The sequence below is a fragment of the Geotrypetes seraphini genome, chromosome 13 (genome assembly GCF_902459505.1).
Source record: "Geotrypetes seraphini chromosome 13, aGeoSer1.1, whole genome shotgun sequence".
NCBI classification, from domain to species: Eukaryota; Metazoa; Chordata; class Amphibia; order Gymnophiona; family Dermophiidae; genus Geotrypetes; species Geotrypetes seraphini.
This window is the reverse complement of record NC_047096.1, coordinates 59618361-59638994: the sequence shown is the minus strand read 5'-3', so window position 1 is coordinate 59638994 and position 20634 is coordinate 59618361. Positions and strand designations below refer to the sequence as shown.

General features: G+C 43.7%; 1 protein-coding gene across 2 annotated transcripts in view; it reads right to left on the bottom strand.

Moving 5' to 3' along the window:
• Nucleotides 1-3860: 3860 nt before the first annotated feature.
• Nucleotides 3861-20634, bottom strand: part of PSME3 (proteasome activator subunit 3) — a 37460-nt gene continuing 20686 nt past the window's right edge. For both annotated transcript variants that reach the window (XM_033919155.1, XM_033919156.1), the window contains exons 7-11: nt 19182-19250; nt 8591-8658; nt 7706-7760; nt 5895-5981; nt 3861-5031 (exon numbers count right to left, since the gene is read on the bottom strand). In XM_033919155.1, coding sequence (XP_033775046.1) covers nt 4951-5031; nt 5895-5981; nt 7706-7760; nt 8591-8658; nt 19182-19250 — 360 coding nt within the window. In that variant the 3' untranslated portion in view covers nt 3861-4950. The remainder of the gene's footprint in view (nt 5032-5894; nt 5982-7705; nt 7761-8590; nt 8659-19181; nt 19251-20634) is intronic.

Below are 20634 nucleotides of genomic sequence, written 5' to 3'. Positions count from 1 at the left end.
TTACCACAGCTTAGTAAAGGTGCTCCAAAACGATTACTATTTAAGCAAAAACATGAGACAAAGATTTGAATGGACCTGTATTTTTAATAATGTCACATTAAAATAATGGTACATAAATTTAGCAGAATAAAAATTAACAATTCTACAATTCTAATCTGTAAAAAAAAAAAAAAAAGAAATACTTGAATTTAGGTTTGCCTGAGAATGGGGTAGAAAAGTCCTTCACATTTTTCCACAACATTATTATAGCGCCATTGGAAAACCCAAAGGGAGACACGTCAAACTCCCCAGGCAAATGAAGAACAGAGAACAAAAGAGCCCACACTATACAAAAAAGGGATCAGAATACAGCTGTTCCATTTCCATTCTTACATTGTTTTGTCTTCTCTTTTCAAAAATAAAAACTGGAAGCATCAAGACAAAATTTATCTGACATCTGCAGCAACAGCACAAGACAGAGCATGAGTTACAACAGATTTCAAGGGTGGGAACCAGACCTTTTCAAAAATTTTTCCTGGCTTTGCCTGCAGCCTTCACCCCTCTACCCATTTGCTCATACTGTATTGTCTCATTTGCTCACCTGGGTCTCCCTTTTCCTCTGTGGTATAATAGTAATTTATTTATTCTACGAGAGTGCAGTTAGACTGTCATCATGTCTGACTAAATGTGGGCCAGATTCACAGTTGCCCCAAGTTCTGCATAGGAGACGAGGAAAAGCCGCCAGTGCTATTCTACGAGTAAAAACATTATAGGCAATCCAAAGCACTTGCCTTCTGAACCTTGCAGTGCTCTTGTTCTCACTACGATGCGAGTCCAATGCAGCAGAGCTGTTTCATAATACACCAGATTAGGTCCTTGAAATTTAACTGTCCACTACACAATGGGAGTGGAAGGGGGAAAACATGTTAAAGAATCAACTGTTTTAAACTTTATGAGAGAAGAATTGCCTAGGCACAAAATCTTTTCCCCCAGGGCTGATTTTCCAAAGCACTATAAATACTCAGTGATCCGCTAAACATACCAATATAAGGCAGCCCCATTTAAAATCACAAAATATATTTTGAGATGTTGCTCTATGTCAAGCAAATGACTCTGTCCCCCATCCTAAGACGATACCTATTGCCACATGTATATCTTTACCCATCACTTCCACCCTCTTTCTAGAGAGGCCCCAGTATAATCACCAACTCCAATCTATCTAGCAGCAGTCAGGAAGGGAATATTGTCCTCTTGAAAGGATCCTCAGCGAAACGGACACTTGGTAAACACGAAACCAATACTTTGAAGATACTAATTATACACGTAAATGTAGCCTCCAACACAACACAGGGTTTACTGTCTGTGGTGTTTCACACAATCAGGCCCTGGGAGGCCTAAGAATGGAGAGGCGGCAGCAAGCCTGTTAAACTGTGGCAAGGGATGTAACATTTTTTCCAAGAACACAAGCTTTGTGATTTCTAAACCGTAAACTGAGCAGCTAGAACCTGAAAGGCAGGCTTTCATTTTGTCAAAATGTCCTTCTTCGTTTTAACCTCTGGCTCCACACTTTCTAAACTTACCCTTCTGCAGGCATACCAATTTGTTTTTCTACACCACTGCTTCAATCTCTTTACACAGCTGAATCATGCAATATACATTTATTTAGAAACGATGGCCGTTCTTCAGGCACCAATACTTCCAAAAGATGCAGCATCACGGCCGCGTAAACATTTTTGATTCTTGCTGCGTTATAAAGTGATTAACAACAAGCCCACCTTGAAAAAGCAGAACTCATGCCCCTTGATGCTGTAGATTCTTACATGCCAACCCTATCATGCATGAATTTGCGAGTCAAATGAAGCAAGCTGATATCTAGGTTATTTCTGCAATACCCAGGCTAAAGAAAACTGAGCTGTGGTCTTCCCTCCATAAATCACAGGGGACATATTGAAATTTTTCTATGCAGCTTGAGATTAGATCAGCAGTTAACATAACAAGCTGTACCCTTTTCCACCTTTGTCCCCATTCTATCCCTCTTGCCTCTTCTTTGCCAGTCTAACCCCTTCTTTGTTTGCCCTTTACTCATTTTGTGTGCTTTGATTGAATGCTGTTACTGTTCTATAAAAATATTGTAGTTCCTTTTTCCTTCTTCATTTATGTTTTGTAAATGTTTCTAAACTGCTTGGATCCAGCAAATCGACATAAACTGTAAACTAACAGCAAAAAAGGTAGACACTATCTGACCATACAGTAGCAGCTCATTAAACTTGGTCCAATGCTCCACTATTTCTCAGATTTAATTACATTCATAAACTGAAGGTTCGTTTTTAACCAGCTTCACGGTAGCTAAAGTTTCCGCACCCTGTGTATTCCTAAAAAAAAACGCAGACAAAGCTGAGCTTAAAGTGTTAAATGATGGCTAATATTAACTGGCACTTAATACTTGATGGCGGGCAGGATAATATCCCAGTTTCCAAGTCATTTATTACACATGAACGTTTTTATTCATCCGACAAGGAGGATTGAGACTCAACAGCATTCTAAACACCATAATCACTTACACTGAGAGGCTTCTAATGTTCATACAGCGATTTGCATTACAAGTGGCCACAGAAGACTTTATTACCACTGCAGTGCCACATTAAAACCCACTGCGTTTCAAAATGGGCACTGTTTCCAAAGTCCCAGCTTCCTCAGGCCCAATCTCTTGCAGTCCATCTTTACCATGGAGAAAAGTGATGATCTCATGTTGGGAGGAGGAGGCACTGCAGTCAAAGATGCTTCTGAATAAACCAGAGGAGGGTATAAATTGCAGCATGGCACACCCCAAAACAAGTTTCCTCAAGGGCACATCCCAGATAGAACATTTATTTACCATTATCCAGGAACAGCAGGCAGATATTCTCACGTATGGGTGACGTCATTCACGGAGCCCCGATGCGGACAGTTTCTGCAAATCAAGTCGAAAGGAGGTCCAACTGAAGAACAAAACATCAGATGGAGACCTGGTCCAAGACACAGGCTTGGTGGTAAAGTTGAGGTTGCTCATAATCTTTACATTGAACCATCTTACAATAAGAGTCCAGTTTAGCAGGAACTGTTGGAACAGAGTATGGCGTATCCAAATGTGTTCAAAAAGTATGCCATTCATAGGCAGCTTAAGTGACTTGGTAGGAGGATGAGGAAGCTCCAAATGTTCTTTGGTATACTTGGAATCAGATTCCAGAGCAATATTAAAATCTTTTACCCATTTGGTGAAGAAATCAAAGAAAATAAACTGGCACGGACGGTGAAGAAAACCACGTATGGGCAATTTAAGTGATTCCTGAGGACGGATGTGGAAACTCTAAGCCCTTCAGATATTGCTTTGTACACTTGAAATGAAAATGAATGTCTGAAACCTCGAGCATGGAGGAAGAAAGATAACGCTCTCTAGAGTGTTGTGGCTTGGAAGGGATAGGTAATGCTCTGCTATACTATGCCTGAACACAGTAATGATGAAACAGAGAGTTCCTCTGACAGGCTATATACTGATGGGAGGCTTTGCTATAAGTCCATGTTGAACTACACGCTCTGGAGGTACTGCAGGGTAGAGTCAAGAACCAGTCTATGGGCAGCTGAAGCAATTCCATAGGTAGATGATTAATTCTGAACTTCTCTATGTTTCTTGGCAAACTTGGATTCTGAGTCTAGGGAAAAAAAAACTCTTCCCCAAGATACGAGATGTTTGTCAATCTGCCAGCGGGGTTTATGGTCAGGGGCGATGCCTTTTATTTCAGAAAGCCGGCATGGTGGGTCATAAGTGTATTATGCAATACTGAATACAGGCAGAACCTCCCACTTTTTGGCATTGGAGGAACCAACTACATCGTGTACTTTTATCTGAAGTTTGGGCATACTCGCATCTTTATGCAAATTTAGGACCCCTACCTTCAAACGCTTTCACCTAGAGCTTGATTCTCAATGATTTACATTGAATTTTTTTGATGCCTTCATTGTATCCCGAGAGCTGGCAATTTATGTCACCTTCCAACCTGGGTGAAAGGGGGCAATAGTGTTTCACAAATTCTATAGAGCGGAGTTCTCAGAGTTGATAAATTACTTAGTGATGAATGTTTTGTTTCTATTGTATTGTCCTTTGATATATTCTTTTTGATATATACTTTCTTCCTTCAATATTTGAATACAAAATTAGAAAGAAAATATATGCGTGAGCGGGAAGGCAAAGGCAATAAAAACAAAGAGTATTAGAAAAGGCAAATTCTTAGCTCCGCGGAAAAATGAGAATTGAGGAGACGCGTGCTCTGCGTCAGGCGGGAAGGCACTTGCGCATGCGCGTTGTAGTCAGTTACGAACTTTCTAAAGTTCTTCAAGCAAGATTGCTTGTGCAGCTGTCCACATCGGGGCTCTGTGGATGACATTGCCCATACGTGAGAATTTGCTGTCTGCTTGTCCTGGGATAAACACTTTTTTGCCCATTTTCCTAGGAACTTAAAAAAAAATAAAGCTTTTCTGCCTTGGCAAGTCAGAAAAGAATTCTCATGATGTGCTAGCAAAAAGCTTTTTTTTCTTTTTAAACACTTTAATTACTCAAATTCTGGTGGCAAGGAAGTGGGAAGAACTTCACATAAAAAATGCCCTCACACCCTGTTATACCAAAATAGTGCCTGCTGCACAGCAGTTTTTAATAAGATATCAGGCAGCCTTTGGAAATATAATGAACAGGGTGGGGGGAGAAGGACAAACTTCTTAAGATTCAAATTCAATTTTGTTTTCCTAAACACCGCACAGAACTAAGTGGAAACTGTAGTTCTGCTTAAAAGCAAATGTGCTTAAAATCGCCTGCCAGCTTTCCATCTTGAGAGTCAGAATGTCATGTAACACACCAAAAAGGCAATGACGGTCTTTTGTTGAGCCAAAATGTTTTCATTTTGGGGGTAGGGGGAAGAAAAGAACCACTGACAGGGAAATTTAGTACAGAGTCTCCGCATTACTGCTCCGAGGCCTCTTGATCTTCTCGATGTTTTTCAGGATCATGTCGTGTAAGGTGACCTGAGATGGGAGAAAAGAAGAGTGATGCGTGAGCAGAAAAGCTGTTCGATGGAAGGACAAGACGCCATAAAAACCTGTTTTCTATGCCAAGGCAGTCCTTTGTGCTGTTTAAACATCTAAAGCCTCAGACGTATTAAAAGTTATCCATTCTACCAAGATACATAGAGCTTCTCTCAAACAATTCATAAAGAGAGATTCTCAACCCTCCCTTTGGAAGTCAGATATTAAAGAATTTAAGTCCCATGCCTTTAATGAATGGAATCTTCACCAAGCCCAGCAAACACAAACCAATCTTAGTCTGCACGAATTAATTTAAATGCAAAAAAGGAGGAAAAAGCCTCAGAAAATGTGCAGGCTAGCCACCACAACAAAACCTCAGGGGCATGAAACACCTCCTTTTTGCCAATTCTAAATGACTCCATGCAGTGCAGGAAGAAATGTCTGTTCGAGCTCCCCAAAGAGGATCGACCGGTGGCCATCGTTGGTGCGCCAAACCTCTCCACAAGACAAAGATAAGTCATTTTTGCACTATTATCTAGTTTTTATTCACTGCTTTGCTCTGAGTTATTTTGAATTGGCAAAAAGGAGGTCTTTCATGCCCCTGAGGTTTTGTTGTGGTGGCTAGCCTGCACCACATTTTCTGAGTCTTTTTTCTCCTTTTTTGCATTTGAATTAACTCGTGCAGACTAAGATTGGTTTGTGTTTGCTGGGCTTGGTGACGATTCCATTCATTGCACTTTATTTGGTGAAAGTGTTTTATGCGATTACTGTCTGTTTACACTACACTGCGTTTATTGGACCATCTCGGAGGGAAAACATGTGACCAGCCAAGAACCAATTGAGAAATCAAAGAGGACACTCACATATTGATTTCTCAGTTCAGAAATAATTAGGCGCAGGCTAATATATTCCTTCTCGTCTATTTCAGTCACTGTGCGACGATAATCCTCCTGGGGGAAACGAGAAGAGATGGTATTTCAGTGCAGTAACAGTACAAAGCAGCAGCTGTCCTGTGAGGCACAAAATCAGCTCATGTGCTCTGACTTTGTTTCTTTAATGTCCAAAGTTGTATTCAGATGCACAGAGGTCTTCATTTGATATCACTACACAATCACATGGGGGAGGAGAAGAAAGCCAAACATCATCAGAATACCTTAAGTCAGAGGTGAGCAAATATTTTGGCCTAAGAATCATATTGGGGGGTGGGGACGTGGAAGAAAAGAATGGAGAAAGTTGGTCCTGACTGAAACCTCCCTAGATTGACTAACTGTCCAATAAGTCCCCTGAATACCTAGGTACACCACTAGTCCAGGGACAGAGAAATTTATTTAAAACTTTTCTATACCGTTTACAGAAAAACTAAATATCAGTAACAAAGCAGATCATACAATTTACGTAATTAAACAATTTCTTCTCCTCAAGTGTCAGCTAATATATTGCAAGAATTGCAAACAGGATTAAACAGATTCTTTTCTTCAAATGTCAGCTTAAATCACAAAAATGCAGTAACAAACAACTGGAACCGGTTTAAACAGTCTCCAGTGGCCCACCAAAGCATTCCACATTTTAACACCAGCAATACAGAAGGTCATCGCTCTGGTGTCTGCACAGTTTCCCTGCGCTACTGGAATCAATACCTGAATTACTACTAAAAAAGAGTGAGCTACTTCAAATCAATCAATAAATCCAAGCCTGGTGGACAATATGCCAGACAGCTGTACAATTTAAGATTTTAAGCCCACTTGGACAGAGAAATAACTTCTGTGCCTGACTGTAACTCACCTCAAGCTCAGATACGATAAAAGTTGAATAATCTAAACTCCAAATTCAATTCTGTGACAAGAGCCAATGTACAATGTGCTTCTGTGGACACCAGACAAAGCACTATCATGTGTCACCAGCCATCCGTGCATCCAGTTCAGGGCTGTCCAGCTTCCAGCCTTTGAGGAGCACAAACAGGATATCCACTATGACAATTTACAGATTTTAAATCATATGCTGGATCCGAGTTACACGTCTGTACTTAGAAGGAAAACCCACAACCTTCTGAAGCAAGAGCTTGACTACTCTGCTCCCCTCTCTCACAAACACACTTTAAACAAGAGGTCGGCAAATTAAATTATTCATCTCTGCACCAGGGCAAGTGAAAGAATAGCAGAGGCCTATGTTACAAACCAACCAAAAACCCAAGCCCGCCCACCCCAGAACCAGCACTGCTGTATCCATCATATCTGAGAGCCTGCCCCAGAGACTGCCATCCGCCAACCTGTCCCTGCCAAGTGTCTTCCTCAAATATCCAGTCCCTCATCAATTCCATGAGTTGTCTGCACTCTCTTTCACACCATACGGTTATACCACCCAACCACCCCTCCGTTTTCCTGATCAGCTATTCAAAGGTCAGTATATTTTTAAATCATCATGGGCCCATCTTCAAGGGGTAACCATCATCACTCTCTACATATACAAGAGTAGGAAACGTGGAAGTTGGGTTCATGGTGATTTTCAGAAGTCAAAATTACCTATTCTTATCAATAGCTAGATGGGAGGGGAGAGGCAGGGGGAAAACAGACAGCCCAGGGAACTGCTGTGGGCTGGACAAAAGGCACCCACATGCTGGTTCTGCTTTGTTCACCAGTTTGTCCATCCTTTCTTTAAATGGATTGCTCTTACTTACCACATGAGGATACTTGGCTATTTTGGATACCAATTTAGCCCTGGTGATGTAATACCTGGAACAAGAGAACAAATCTTAGCTATTATGGTATGGTGAATAATTATTTAGATTGCAAGCAATGTGCAAAGGAAAGTAGGTTATCACATGATTTCCTGGGACTTACTCAAATATGGCCACTCTCCCACTAACTTTCCATTTAACACTTGCAGTCATTCTATCTTTGCTGTGATTCATTTTATCCTGTCAAGAACTACAGCACTGTTTTATCATCACCTCTGGATGTTATCAGAAACCAAACTAGCAGTTAGGCTTTCTGCCTCAGAGGCAGGGGAATTCAAGTTTCACCAGCTGTTAATATTGTAAAGGAGGTACAAATGAAAGACACTTTACTAGTCACAGTATCATTGTCTTAAAGCTGTTCTGCTGTGGGCCACTGGCAAATGATGCACACTACTACATGGAGGGTCTGAGTTCAATTCTTGGCTCAGGCCTTCTGCTCTCCACGATGGCTGGGTATACCATGAAAGGGAGAAATCCCAACTATTGCTCAGCAGCGAGGTCTCTGTTACTTGATTCAACACAAAGCTGCAATCTGTGATCCCAAGATGAAGATGATTGCTGCTATGGCTGCGTTGGCTTAGAAAAATGGGAAGAACCCTGGCTTTAGGGTGGAACAGTCTAACAGAGGTTGGTTCTGACTGAATTAGGAGCAGAAGCAACAAAAAATGGTTTATTTGGGCAGACAAATGTAATATGAATGGCTGTTCTTACAACTATTTGAAACAGAAATAGTTCTTCACAACTGCCTTAGCTTCAAATGTGATTAAGAATTTTCTAGATGTAATGCCCCATCCAGGTTAGCAGCTACATTCTTTACACACACACCTGGATATCTGATCCAGATATGAAGCAGCCTCACTTTCGACGGTCCGAAGTTCTGCCACTGTCTCTTCCTATAGAAGGAAAAATAATTGCTTTAGTGTCGTTGCAAAGGCTAATTGTGGAGGGTGGGGTAAATTTTCCCAACTTTTATAGGTATCATCAAGCCTATATTTTGCGTCAAGGTATGTATTGGATCCTCCCAGAGCCTACTGATAATATACCAGATTGGTTCTGGCTAGAATGGAGACTTATGTTTCCCTTGCGTCTTGGTCATGTAGTTAGTAACAAAATACCAAGGTTATATAAAGAACATAAAATATTTGTGCATACCTGGAAAACTTTAAGGTATATAAGTAATCTAACTCCTATTCCAATTAATAAATCAACAACTCAAACGATTTGGTTAAACCCCAAGATCAAAATTGGCGGGTTTAAAATCATCTGGAAGCATTGGATGTTGGCAGGAATCCATACTTTGGAGGATGTAATAAAAAATGGTAAGCTGCTGGAGTTTTCACAATTGCAACATCAATTTAGTCTTAATAAGTCGCAATATTTTAGATGGTTGCAATTGAAGTAGGCCATTCAGGTAGAGTTCCCTGAATGGAAAAATCTTATTAATTATCATAGTCTGGAATTCTTATGCTTTCAGATGGATTCTATGGATCATAGAGCCGCAAAGTGGTATAAATTAATATCTGGATTAGTAAATAAAAAGCCAAAAATTGGTCTTAGAGACATTTGGAGCATTGAGATTAAGCATCAAATTAATGCATCTCAATGGCCACGACTTTGGTCTTGGAGGTTAAGATGTACGGTGTCAGCATCTATGAGACAAACTTGGTTTTTTCTTTTGCATAGAGCTTTTTGGACCCCTGTTTGTTTACAAAAAATAGATAGCTCTAAGTCTAATAGATGTTGGCATTGTCATCTTGAAGCTGGGACATTAGATCATCTTTTATTCTATTGTCCATATATTTTATTACATTACATTACATTACATTAGTGATTTTTATTCCGCTTGTACCTTGCGGTTCAAAGCGGATTACATAAGAAGAGAACTGGACATTTCCAGGATGGTACATGACAATAGAGAATACAGTTTGAGGATAGAGACTTAATGACAGAATGATAGTAAAGACTTAGTAACATCGGAAGATGTTTTGGACGGCAGTGTTTTGGTTTCTTGGGGGATGGGGTGAGGGAGGTTAGGTAGATTGTATATGCTTTTTGAACAGCAGTGTTTTGATTTCTTTACGGAATGTCTTGAGGTCTGATGTTGTGGTTAACAATCTGGTGATGGAGGGTTCGAGTTTTGCAGCATGTGTTGCCAGGAGGCTATCGTAAAGCTTTTTGCGGTGTGTACCCTTGAGTGGTGGGTATGTGAATGATGTCAGTGTTCTTCTTGTTCTGGTTGGAAGGTTACGGTTTAAGCGGTCATCTAGGTAGGTGGGTGCAGTACCGTTAATTACTTTGAAGAGTAGACAGTATAGTTTGAATTGAATTCTGGCTCGAATCGGTAGCCAGTGTGAGTCTAGGTAGGCATTGGTGATGTGGTCAAATTTTCCGAGTGAGTAAATTAGTCTAAGGGCTGTGTTCTGAACAGTTTGAAGTTTTTTGATCATGTTTGTGGGGCATGGTAGATAAAGGATATTGCAATAGTCCACGAGACCTAGTACCAGGGATTGTACAATTATCCTGTAGTGTTCTTTGTCAAAGAATTTCCTTATTTTTCTTAAGTTGCGCATTGTGAAGAATGCTTTTTGGGTAGTTTTGTTGATTTGGGTCTGCATAGTGCAGCATCTGTCTATCAGCACTCCCAAGATTCTGAGTGAGGTCTGGATTGGGTATTTGGTTGCTTTAATTTCTAGGTCTGTTATGGATGGGTTTTTGTCCGTTTCAAGCATTAGGAATTTGGTTTTGTCCGAGTTTAGTTTCAGTTTGTGGTTTGTCATCCATTTTTCTACTTCGTCCAGAATTATTTCCAGGTGTCCTGTTGAGGTGTGGTCTTTGGTTTCAAAGGGGAGGAGAATAGTTATGTCATCTGCGTAGCTGAATGATGTTACACCTAGGTCGTCTAAAGTGGTGCCGAGGGAGGAGATGAAGAGATTGAATAGAATGGGCGACAGTGGTGACCCCTGCGGGACTCCGCATGGATTTGACCATGGGTTAGATTTCGTGTTGTTTGTCTTAACTCTGTACGTTCTTGTTTTAAGGAATCCTTGGAACCAATTGTAAACCACCCCTGAGATCCCGATTGCATCAAGTATCTGGAGTAATATGGTGTGATCGACTAGATCGAAGGCGGCGGAAAGATCTAGTTGGATGATTAGAATCCTGTGTCCTTTACTGAGGTGTTGTCGGGCTATGTCTAGTAGTGTTGCTAGTAGTGTTTCCGTGCTGTGGTGGGATCTGAATCCTGATTGAGAGGAGTGAAGTATATTATGGTCAAATAGGTAGTTGGTGAGGTATTGAGTCACTAGTCCTTCAATCAGTTTGACATATAATGGGATCGAAGCGATAGGTCTGTAGTTGGTGGGAGCGTCTATAGGACCTTTTTGATCTTTCAGTAGGGGTGTGATTATGATCTCTCCATTTTGGAAATCAATTTGGCCTCAAATTAATAGGATGTTAGAAAATCCGGTAGCCTTGACATATGATACTATTTTATTTGGAACAACTATGAGAGCAAGGAGTCAAATCTCGTCAAATAACAACAAACTTTTATTTATTTTGACTGGAGTAGAAATACAGCAAATAACATACAATTGGAAAAAGTATGACAGGTTAAATTACAATTTCTGGTGGAATTCTGTATGTCATATATACAAAATGGAACTCACAATAGCAACGCAAAAAGGTTATTTTAGTAAATTTCAGAAAATCTAGAGACCATTAACGGATTTTTGTAATGAATGATTAACTTTTCCCATGATAAGATATTTGATTAGGGGGGAAATGGGTGGGCTTTACTTGTTGTTATTTCATAATACATGATTATTTGAATGTATGTATTACCGTATTTTCACGCATATAACGCGCGCGTTATACGCGTTTTTACCTACCGCGCATACCCCTCGCGCGTTATATGCGTGAGCGCGGTATACCAAAGTTTTAAAACATAGTTCCCACCCCGCCCGACGCCCGATTCACCCCCCCAGCAGGACCGCTCGCACCCCCACCCCGAACGACCGCTCGCACGCGCTCCCATCCGCACCCGCATCCACGATCGGAGCAAGAGGGAGCCCAAGCCCTCTTGCCCGGCCGACTCCCCGACGTCCGATACATCCCCCCCCCCCCCCGGCAGGACCACTCGCACCCCCACCCCGAACGACCGCTCGCACGCGCTCCCACCCACACCCGCATCCACGATCGGAGCAAGAGGGAGCCCAAGCCCTCTTGCCCGGCCGACTCCCCGACGTCCGATACATCCCCCCCCCCCCCCCCGGCAGGACCACTCGCACCCCCACCCCGAACGACCGCCGACTTCCCGACAATATCGGGCCAGAAGGGAGCCCAAACCCTCCTGGCCACGGCGACCCCCTAACCCCACACCGCACTACATTACGGGCAGGAGGGATCCCAGGCCCTCCTGCCCTCGACGCAAACCCCCCTCCCCCCCAAGAACCTCCGACCGCCTCCCAGCCGACCCGCGATCCCCCTGGCGACCCCCACGACCCCCCCCACCCCCCTTCCCCGTACCTTTGGTAGTTGGGCCAGAAGGGAGCCCAAACCCTCCTGGCCACGGCGACCCCCTACCCCCACCCCGCACTACATTACGGGCAGGAGGGATCCCAGGCCCTCCTGCCCTCGACGCAAACCCCCCTCCCCCCCAAGAACCTCCGACCGCCCCCCAGCCGACCCGCGATCCCCCTGGCGACCCCCACGCCCCCCCCACCCCCCTTCCCCGTACCTTTAGTAGTTGGCCGGACAGACGGGAGCCAAACCCGCCTGTCCGGCAGGCAGCCAACGAAGGAATGAGGCCGGATTGGCCCATCCATCCTAAAGCTCCGCCTACTGGTGGGGCCTAAGGCACGTGGGCCAATCAGAATAGGCCCTGGAGCCTTAGGTCCCACCTGGGGGCGCGGCCTGAGGCACATGGTCGGGTTGGGCCCATGTGCCTCAGGCCGCGCCCCCAGGTGGGACCTAAGGCTCCAGGGCCTATTCTGATTGGCCCACGCGCCTTAGGCCCCACCAGTAGGCGGAGCTTTAGGATGGATGGGCCAATCCGGCCTCATTCCTTCGTTGGCTGCCTGCCGGACAGGCGGGTTTGGCTCCCGTCTGTCCGGCCAACTACTAAAGGTACGGGGAAGGGGGGTGGGGGGGTCGTGGGGGTCGCCAGGGGGATCGCGGGTCGGCTGGGGGGCGGTCGGAGGTTCTTGGGGGGGAGGGGGGTTTGCGTCGAGGGCAGGAGGGCCTGGGATCCCTCCTGCCCGTAATGTAGTGCGGGGTGGGGTTAGGGGGTCGCCGTGGCCAGGAGGGTTTGGGCTCCCTTCTGGCCCAACTACCAAAGGTACGGGGAAGGGGGGTGGGGGGGGTCGTGGGGGTCGCCAGGGGGATCGCGGGTCGGCTGGGAGGCGGTCGGAGGTTCTTGGGGGGGAGGGGGGTTTGCGTCGAGGGCAGGAGGGCCTGGGATCCCTCCTGCCCGTAATGTAGTGCGGTGTGGGGTTAGGGGGTCGCCGTGGCCAGGAGGGTTTGGGCTCCCTTCTGGCCCGATATTGTCGGGAAGTCGGCGGTGTTGTCGGGAAGTCGGCGGTGTAAGGGGGGTGGGGGGGTCGTGGGGGTCGCCAGGGGGATCGCGGGTCGGCTGGGGGGCGGTCGGAGGTTCTTGGGGGGGAGGGGGGTTTGCGTCGAGGGCAGGAGGGCCTGGGATCCCTCCTGCCCGTAATGTAGTGCGGGGTGGGGTTAGGGGGTCGCCGTGGCCAGGAGGATTTGGGCTCCCTCCTGGCCCGATATTGTTGGGGAGTCGGCGGTCCTTCGGGGGGGGGGGAGGGATGTATCGGACGTCGGGGGGGGGGCATCAGGCTTTCAGGATGGGGACAGACCTTCAAGGGGGGACAGTGCACGGAAGTCAGGGGGGGTGAACGGAGAGTCGGGACAGCGCACGGAAAGTCAGGGCGGGCGAAAGGAGCGTCGGGCAGCATGCGCGGTATACCCGTGAGCGCGGTATATCAAAGTTTTTGTGCAAATCATCGTGATTTCTGCGCGCTATATTCGTGTGCGCGTTTTATACGGGTGCGTGTTATTTGCGTGAAAATACGGTATTGGGTAGGGAGGGAGGGGAGGTTATTCTATTCAATAAGATTAATTTATATATTTGATTTCTTATATAACATTTAAAATATTACAGAATATTAATTTGTAATGAAATGTTATACTTAATGCATATATGAGAGTTAATCAAGTGTGTATCTTTAAGTTCATATGAGTTTAACTGCTACACTTGTTGTAACATGCAAAAATGAATAAAGAATTTTAAAAAAAAGAAGCAATAATAAATACATTATCTTTAAAATTATTATTAATATCTAGCACTAATCCTAGAGAGATGGGATCTGTCAAAAACAGAGAGAGAATATATAAAAACTGGAGATTTTGGGCAAATTTGAAAAACCCTACCTTGCTTCTATGAAATAATTCATAAAGTGTCCTTATAAAAAACGACCTATCCGTTTTAGCACGCACTAAACGCTAGAATATAATGGATGCGTTAAAAGGGCTAGCATGCCTTATTAAAAGGACCCCAAAATCATTTATTGACAATGTATTGTAATGGCACTGAAAAGCTAAAAGACATTTTATAGATCCATAAAAAGCTAATGCTAAGAGAGAGGTATTTGCTGGATTAAGCGGCTTGGAGGGGAAGATGTCACGACTACCATATTATGCAGGCAACCCATGTTGGGGCAGGCGGACCAGACAACCCTGAAGTAATGTCACTGAAATGGGCCTTTTAATATCAATAACAGCCAGGGTACCGTACAGCATGCAACTATAGCCACATAGGTAGAAGGAAAGCCAAGTCAAAGGGAATGGAAATTTTAAGTACCCCTTTGCAAGGTCCTCTAAACAGGTATGTTATGGCTGAGCTATCATCTGCATCCATCAGCACTGCCAAAAGGACTCGTACACCCACCCTAACACCGTGTTGGGTTCCACTCCTTTCACACTTATGGAGGTGTCAGTCAGGAGATACTCCTGTCAGGAGGCAACCCTAAAGTTAAAAACCAAGACTCTCTTTCTCCCTGAATCTGAGGAAGACCACAGGATGTTTCATCGGAACGACATCTGGATGGTAGTCAATAAGATGGAATCAATTAAAAGGGGTACTCCGACACAGCTGTGCCAGTTTACTCAAGAAACCATCACTAAATTGGAAGAAGTGGATAATAAAACTAAATTTTGAGAAAAGGTTTCAATATCTTGAATCTCAGAGTTTCTATTGTAATCTATTGGTTCTTCTGCAATTAGCAACAGTCTATCCAGCCAGCTTAGAGAGAAATAGATGGAAAATTCTTTGAAAACACAGAACCCAGACTCCTAAATTTCCTCATACAAGGTTTTTTTCTCTTTAAAATATTCAACAAGCAAATTTTCAGATGTCAAAAATCTCTAAGCCTGAAGATATTTCTATTGCTAAAAAGAGATTATGGACTTACCCTGGTAAGCTCTTTTCCAGTAGATAGGTGAAACATTCTAGACAGATGGGTAATGTCCCCATCTGCAGAAGGAACCCGCTTCGGATTTTTGTCTGTGCCTCTGCTCTACTTCACTGGGCTGCTTATCTCCCTCTACAGTTAGTACCCAAGCACTAAATAAACGTGAAGTAGAGTCACCTATGGCAATCAAGATCAGCAACAACCGCTCTGCTCAATAAGTAACATTAGAACATCAACTGCAAATAGCCAACAAAGGCCTCAAAGGAGCTCTACTCCCGCAGAAAAAAGTAACATATATACAGTATTCATCCCAGCTCCCAAGGGAAGACAGGCATCCAAGACACAACTTGGAGAAGCATAAACAGACTGAGATAGTAGGCAGGCGCAGGAAGGACTCTGACCCCCCCCCCCCCCCCCAGTTTCCCCAGTCCTACAATGACTGGTTTTCTGGTTCCTGATTGGTAACCCTTTCTTGGGGGGTTGTAAGCTTTGTGAAGACATACCCCCTTGTGCAGACACCGACAACTTGTATAAGCTTTTCACATAAGACTCACAAAATCTGGGATAAAGCCCTGAGCAAGAAGACCAGAGGACTCACCATGTCTCCTCTCAGGCTCCACAACATCTACACATCTATGCTTTGCCAAATCTCCATTCAAGGACTCTGGAAGGCTTTTTCTCCAAGAAAAACAAACCGCCTGAAATTTCCTAGCCCTAGAGGTACCAGCCAATGGTTCCCCCCCCCCCACACACACACATGCCCCGCAGCATGTGGCGCACGGATGCTCCTCAGCCGGCCATTCCGCACATGCATCTGGCATGGTACAGGGGTAGAAAGGTCTGAGAAGTCCATTATGCCCTATTTTAAGCCAAATCAAGGAGTTCCGAGGAAGGTACAGGCTTTTTATTTAAAATCAGGAAATCCAAGATCGCTGCCGCAATTGCGTTTTATCACCAGAAAACGTCCTGGGAGAGCTTCATTAAAGTTTTTAAAATCCTGGAAAGGGGTTTTTGGAGGTGGTGAACACTACAGCAAGCCCCAGAATCCACCAAAACATTGATTTTGAGACACCCCTTCTCCCATAGGCCATAATAGTCTGTATTCACTATGATGTACTGGTTGTTTTTGCCTGCAGGTGGAATCTGGGGAAGACCACTACCTCAAACAAGCATGTGCCGTGATCTTCGGATTCACTTAGATCAATGGGGGGAGGGAAAGCAGCCGGCACCTGCTAAAGCCCTTCCTGGACCGCTACGGGGCCAAACAGCCTGTGCTCAAGCTCCTGATAAATCAGGGGTGAGCTTAGTTTACAGGGGAACAGACCCCGAGCACCATAATTGAAAATGCTGGCTGGCTAAACAGGATCCCTAAAGGGTTGTCCTGTTAGCTGCAGAATCCTGCTCAGAGAGTCTGCATCTTCTCCCAGGCAGAGTTGCCCCAGGGCCACCAAAAGCCTCCAGATTCAGATAAAAAAACAAAAATAAAATATACTCCAAGCAGATCAAAAATTGCCTTCTTAACTCATTTCAGAAGGAAAAAATGAAGAAAGGCAGTACAGCCCACTGAGGAAGGAGATGAAGCTGAAGAAATTAATGTAGATTATGCCTTCTGCACAGTACATGGTTAGGGGAAGTTAACCCACTAGTCGTATGCCCTGTACACCAGAAGAAAGTGTTTGTGAACTACTGGGAGAACTAAAAGTGGACAAAGCCATAGGACATGACGAGATCCATCGTAGGGTATTGAGGGAACTCGGAGAAGTTTTTGCAGGACCTCTTGAAGATTTGTTTTAACACACCCTTGGAGACAGGAGGGTTTCCATGGGATTGGAGAAGAGTGAATGTGATCCCTCTTCACAAAAAGTAGTAACAGAGACGAAGTTGGAAACTGCAGACCAGTAAGTTTCACTTTGGTGGTTGGAAAGATAATGGAAGCTCTGCTGAAGGAAAGAATAGTGAACTATTCTCCAACAGGTTACAAGATCCAAGACATCATGGTTTTACCACGGAGAAATCGTGTCAAATGAATCTGATTGATTTCTTTAACTGGGTCATTAGAGAATTGGATAGAGGATGTGTGCTAGGTGTAGTATATCTGGATTTCAGCAAACCCTTTGACATGGCTCCTCACTGGAAGCTCATCAAACTTAGAGGGCTAAAGTTAGGACCCAAAGTGGTGACCTGGATTAGAAACTGGTTTACTGACAGATGACAGAGTGTGGTGGTAAATGAATTTTGCTCAGAGGAATGAAATGTCAGTAGCGATGTGCCTCAGAAATTGGTACTGGGGCCAATTCTGTTCAATATATTTGTAAGTGACATCTTTGAAGGATTAATAGGAAATGTGTGTCTTTTAGCAGCTGAAACGAAGATTTGCAATAGAGTGGACCTGCCGGACGGAGTAGAAAACGTGAGAAAGAGATCTGTGAAAATTAGAATAATGGTCTAATGTTTGGCAGTTAAAATTTAATGCGAGGAGGTGCAGAGTGATGCACTTGGGGAGTAAAAATCCAAAAGGAGCTGTACATGTTAGGGGGTGAGAAGCTGCTATGCACGGAATGGGAGAGGGACCTTGGTGTGATAATGTCAGAGGATCTCAAGGCTGTGAAACAATGTGACAAAAGCAGTGGCTGTAGCCAGAAGGATCCTGGGCTGCACAGAGAAAGGAACTGAATGCTAATGGCCCTATACAAGTCGTTGGTGAGGCCCCACTTAGAATATTGTGTTTATTCCATTTCATTTTTCAATTTTCTATACTGTTCTCCCAGGGAAACTTTGAACAGTTCACATGCATTTATTGAGGCACTTCAGCATTTTTCCTTGTCTGTCCTGGCAGGCTCACAATCTAGCTAAAACCTAAGTGATTTACAAAATACACACATTTCTGGAGGCCGTATCTTGCTAAGGATGTGAGACAATGAAGCGGTTCAGAGGAAGGAGACATAAATGATATCAGGATTGTGCCAAGGTACATATGAGAAGAGGCTTGAATACCTGAATATGTATCCCTTTATAGGAAGGGGATATGATACAGATGTTTAACTATTAATTTACAAACAAATCTTTTCCAGATTGAGATGGAGAAGCTGTAAAACATGAGGTTGAGAGGTGGTAGATTTAGGAGTAACAAACTAAAAAAAAGGAACCAATCTTCCACAGAGATAAAGCATAGAAGTCCAAAAAGTAGAAGAAAAGGAAAACCAACAGGAGATGGTATCTTCTGGCAACCTTTATTGTTGAAAATGTATGTGTATGGGTGAGTTGAACAACATATACATATTTTTTCAACAAGAAAGGTTGCCTAGAAGATACTATCCCTGGTTGGTTTTTTAGACTTAGGAGTAACATCAGGATATACTTTTTCAAGAAGAGAGTGGTGGATGCCTGGAATGCCCTCCCTATAGAGATGATAGAGCAAAAAACAAAACAAAAAAAAAACAGTGGGAAACAAAAGACCCCTAAATAGAAAAAGGATAGTATTGACCCCAAACACAAGTGATGCTTAAATAGAAGCCCAAGCAGTGGGGACACAAAGTTGACATTGGTCTGTGTCCAAGACAGATCGGGACAGGCTGGAGTTTAGCCAATGCCAGAAAGACTTCTACGGACTGTGACCTGTATATGGCAAGACAGATCAGGGTTAAGTAGGGGTATTTTATGCCATCTGAGCACAGATCTTGTCTATCTCGGGAGGAAGACATCTTTTACTGGAACTTAGCAAGTAAAATGAATAAATACTAGATTGTTGATAATACATGTAACTGTTGGACAGGAATGGATGGACCATGCAGGTCTTTACCTGCCATCATTTACTATATGTTACTATATGTAAGAAATGCTTTATTCAAAAAACATATTTCAGTCATATTATAATTATGAACTAACAAAACCTCCCACAACAACAACAGCAGCAGAGACAGAGAGAAGTCAGATACCTGAATAGATACACCAAAGTTGTTGCCGTCTTCTATCCTGGGGATGAGGAGTTGAACCCACATTTTCACCTAAAAGAGACAAGTAGTTATTATTATGTACCAAAGAGTGTCAGAATTCCCTGCATATTACAAGCCTGTCATATGGTGACTGACACAACCACACAGAAAAACGTAGCTGAAAAGCAGCCGTGGAACAAAAACATGTTTATTGAATAAACACCAAAAGAGAAAACATTTCATTTCTCCTCTTCCCTGCCTCGGATCCTCTACTTTGCTTTTTGGCCTTTTCCCTGCTGACAATTTCTCAGTTACAATGGAAAAGGAACCCAGCAATGACACCATGAAACCACTGATAGACACTTATTTGTGAACCCTCAATGAATCCCTAATTAGCCGAAACATAAATGCCTACATTTACAAAGACCTAAGAATTAGAAGCCCAATTTTCCCACCTGCTAGATGAAGAAACTCATGCCACTATCTGTGGGAGAAAGAAAGGTATTTATTCCTTTTCTCACTGTGAACCAAAAATGAGGGATACCCATTTCTGAGCAAACCAAGCACTGTACATGGCTCATTCTAAGAATTTAGAGATGTTTTCATGGCTGGTGTGATGAAAGGTCAGTGGGGATGAGGATGATTAGCACTGCAGAACTTGCCTGTTAGTGTTTTCAGTGTAGATGTCTATGGACAATAGAGTCAGAACCAACTCGAGGTGAATCTAAACCAGTGACCTCGAACAGGGTTTCTCAACCCAAGGTACGTGTACCCTTAGGGGTACACAGGCCGCCTGTTAGGGGATTCCTGCTTGTTAAGGGTATTCCCGCTTGTCCATAGAAGCCGCCGGCGGGGATCTCGCCTTCCTGCCCGCCCCCTGTCACTGCTGGGGATCTATGTGCATGCACTGCTTTCAATGCATATTCATTGGGGAAATCCTGAAAACCCGACTGGATTGCGGCCCTCAAGAAGGGACTTTGAGATCCCTGTTTTAGAGTGTCAACTGGAAACTCAGTGAAATAGGCAACCAGTTGGGCCAGGTCTGATAAAGGTCTTTTTTAAAGACCTGTAAACTGCCTTTTATGTACCCTCATTAGATATTATAGCAAAAACTCATATCTAAATCATATCAAAAAATACAAATCTATTTTATACAACTGACTGGCCAGGTATGCGCCTCTAGGAGAGGGTTGAGAAGCACTGACCTAACGGTAAGGCTTGTTGTATCTTTTGAATTTAATATGTCACAGAACTCAATAGATATGACACAAAGACAACTACTGCCCTCTGGGATTTAAGTAATACCTCCTGAAGAGAACATTAGCAGATTAGATTGTCTAACAGTTAGGGGAACCATACCAGCCCATGTCCAAAGAGCACAGGCTCAGCCAGACCTGGTATTACCCTATTGCAGTGTCTTTCAAACTTTTTTTGCTCCAGGACACTAAACGGAGCA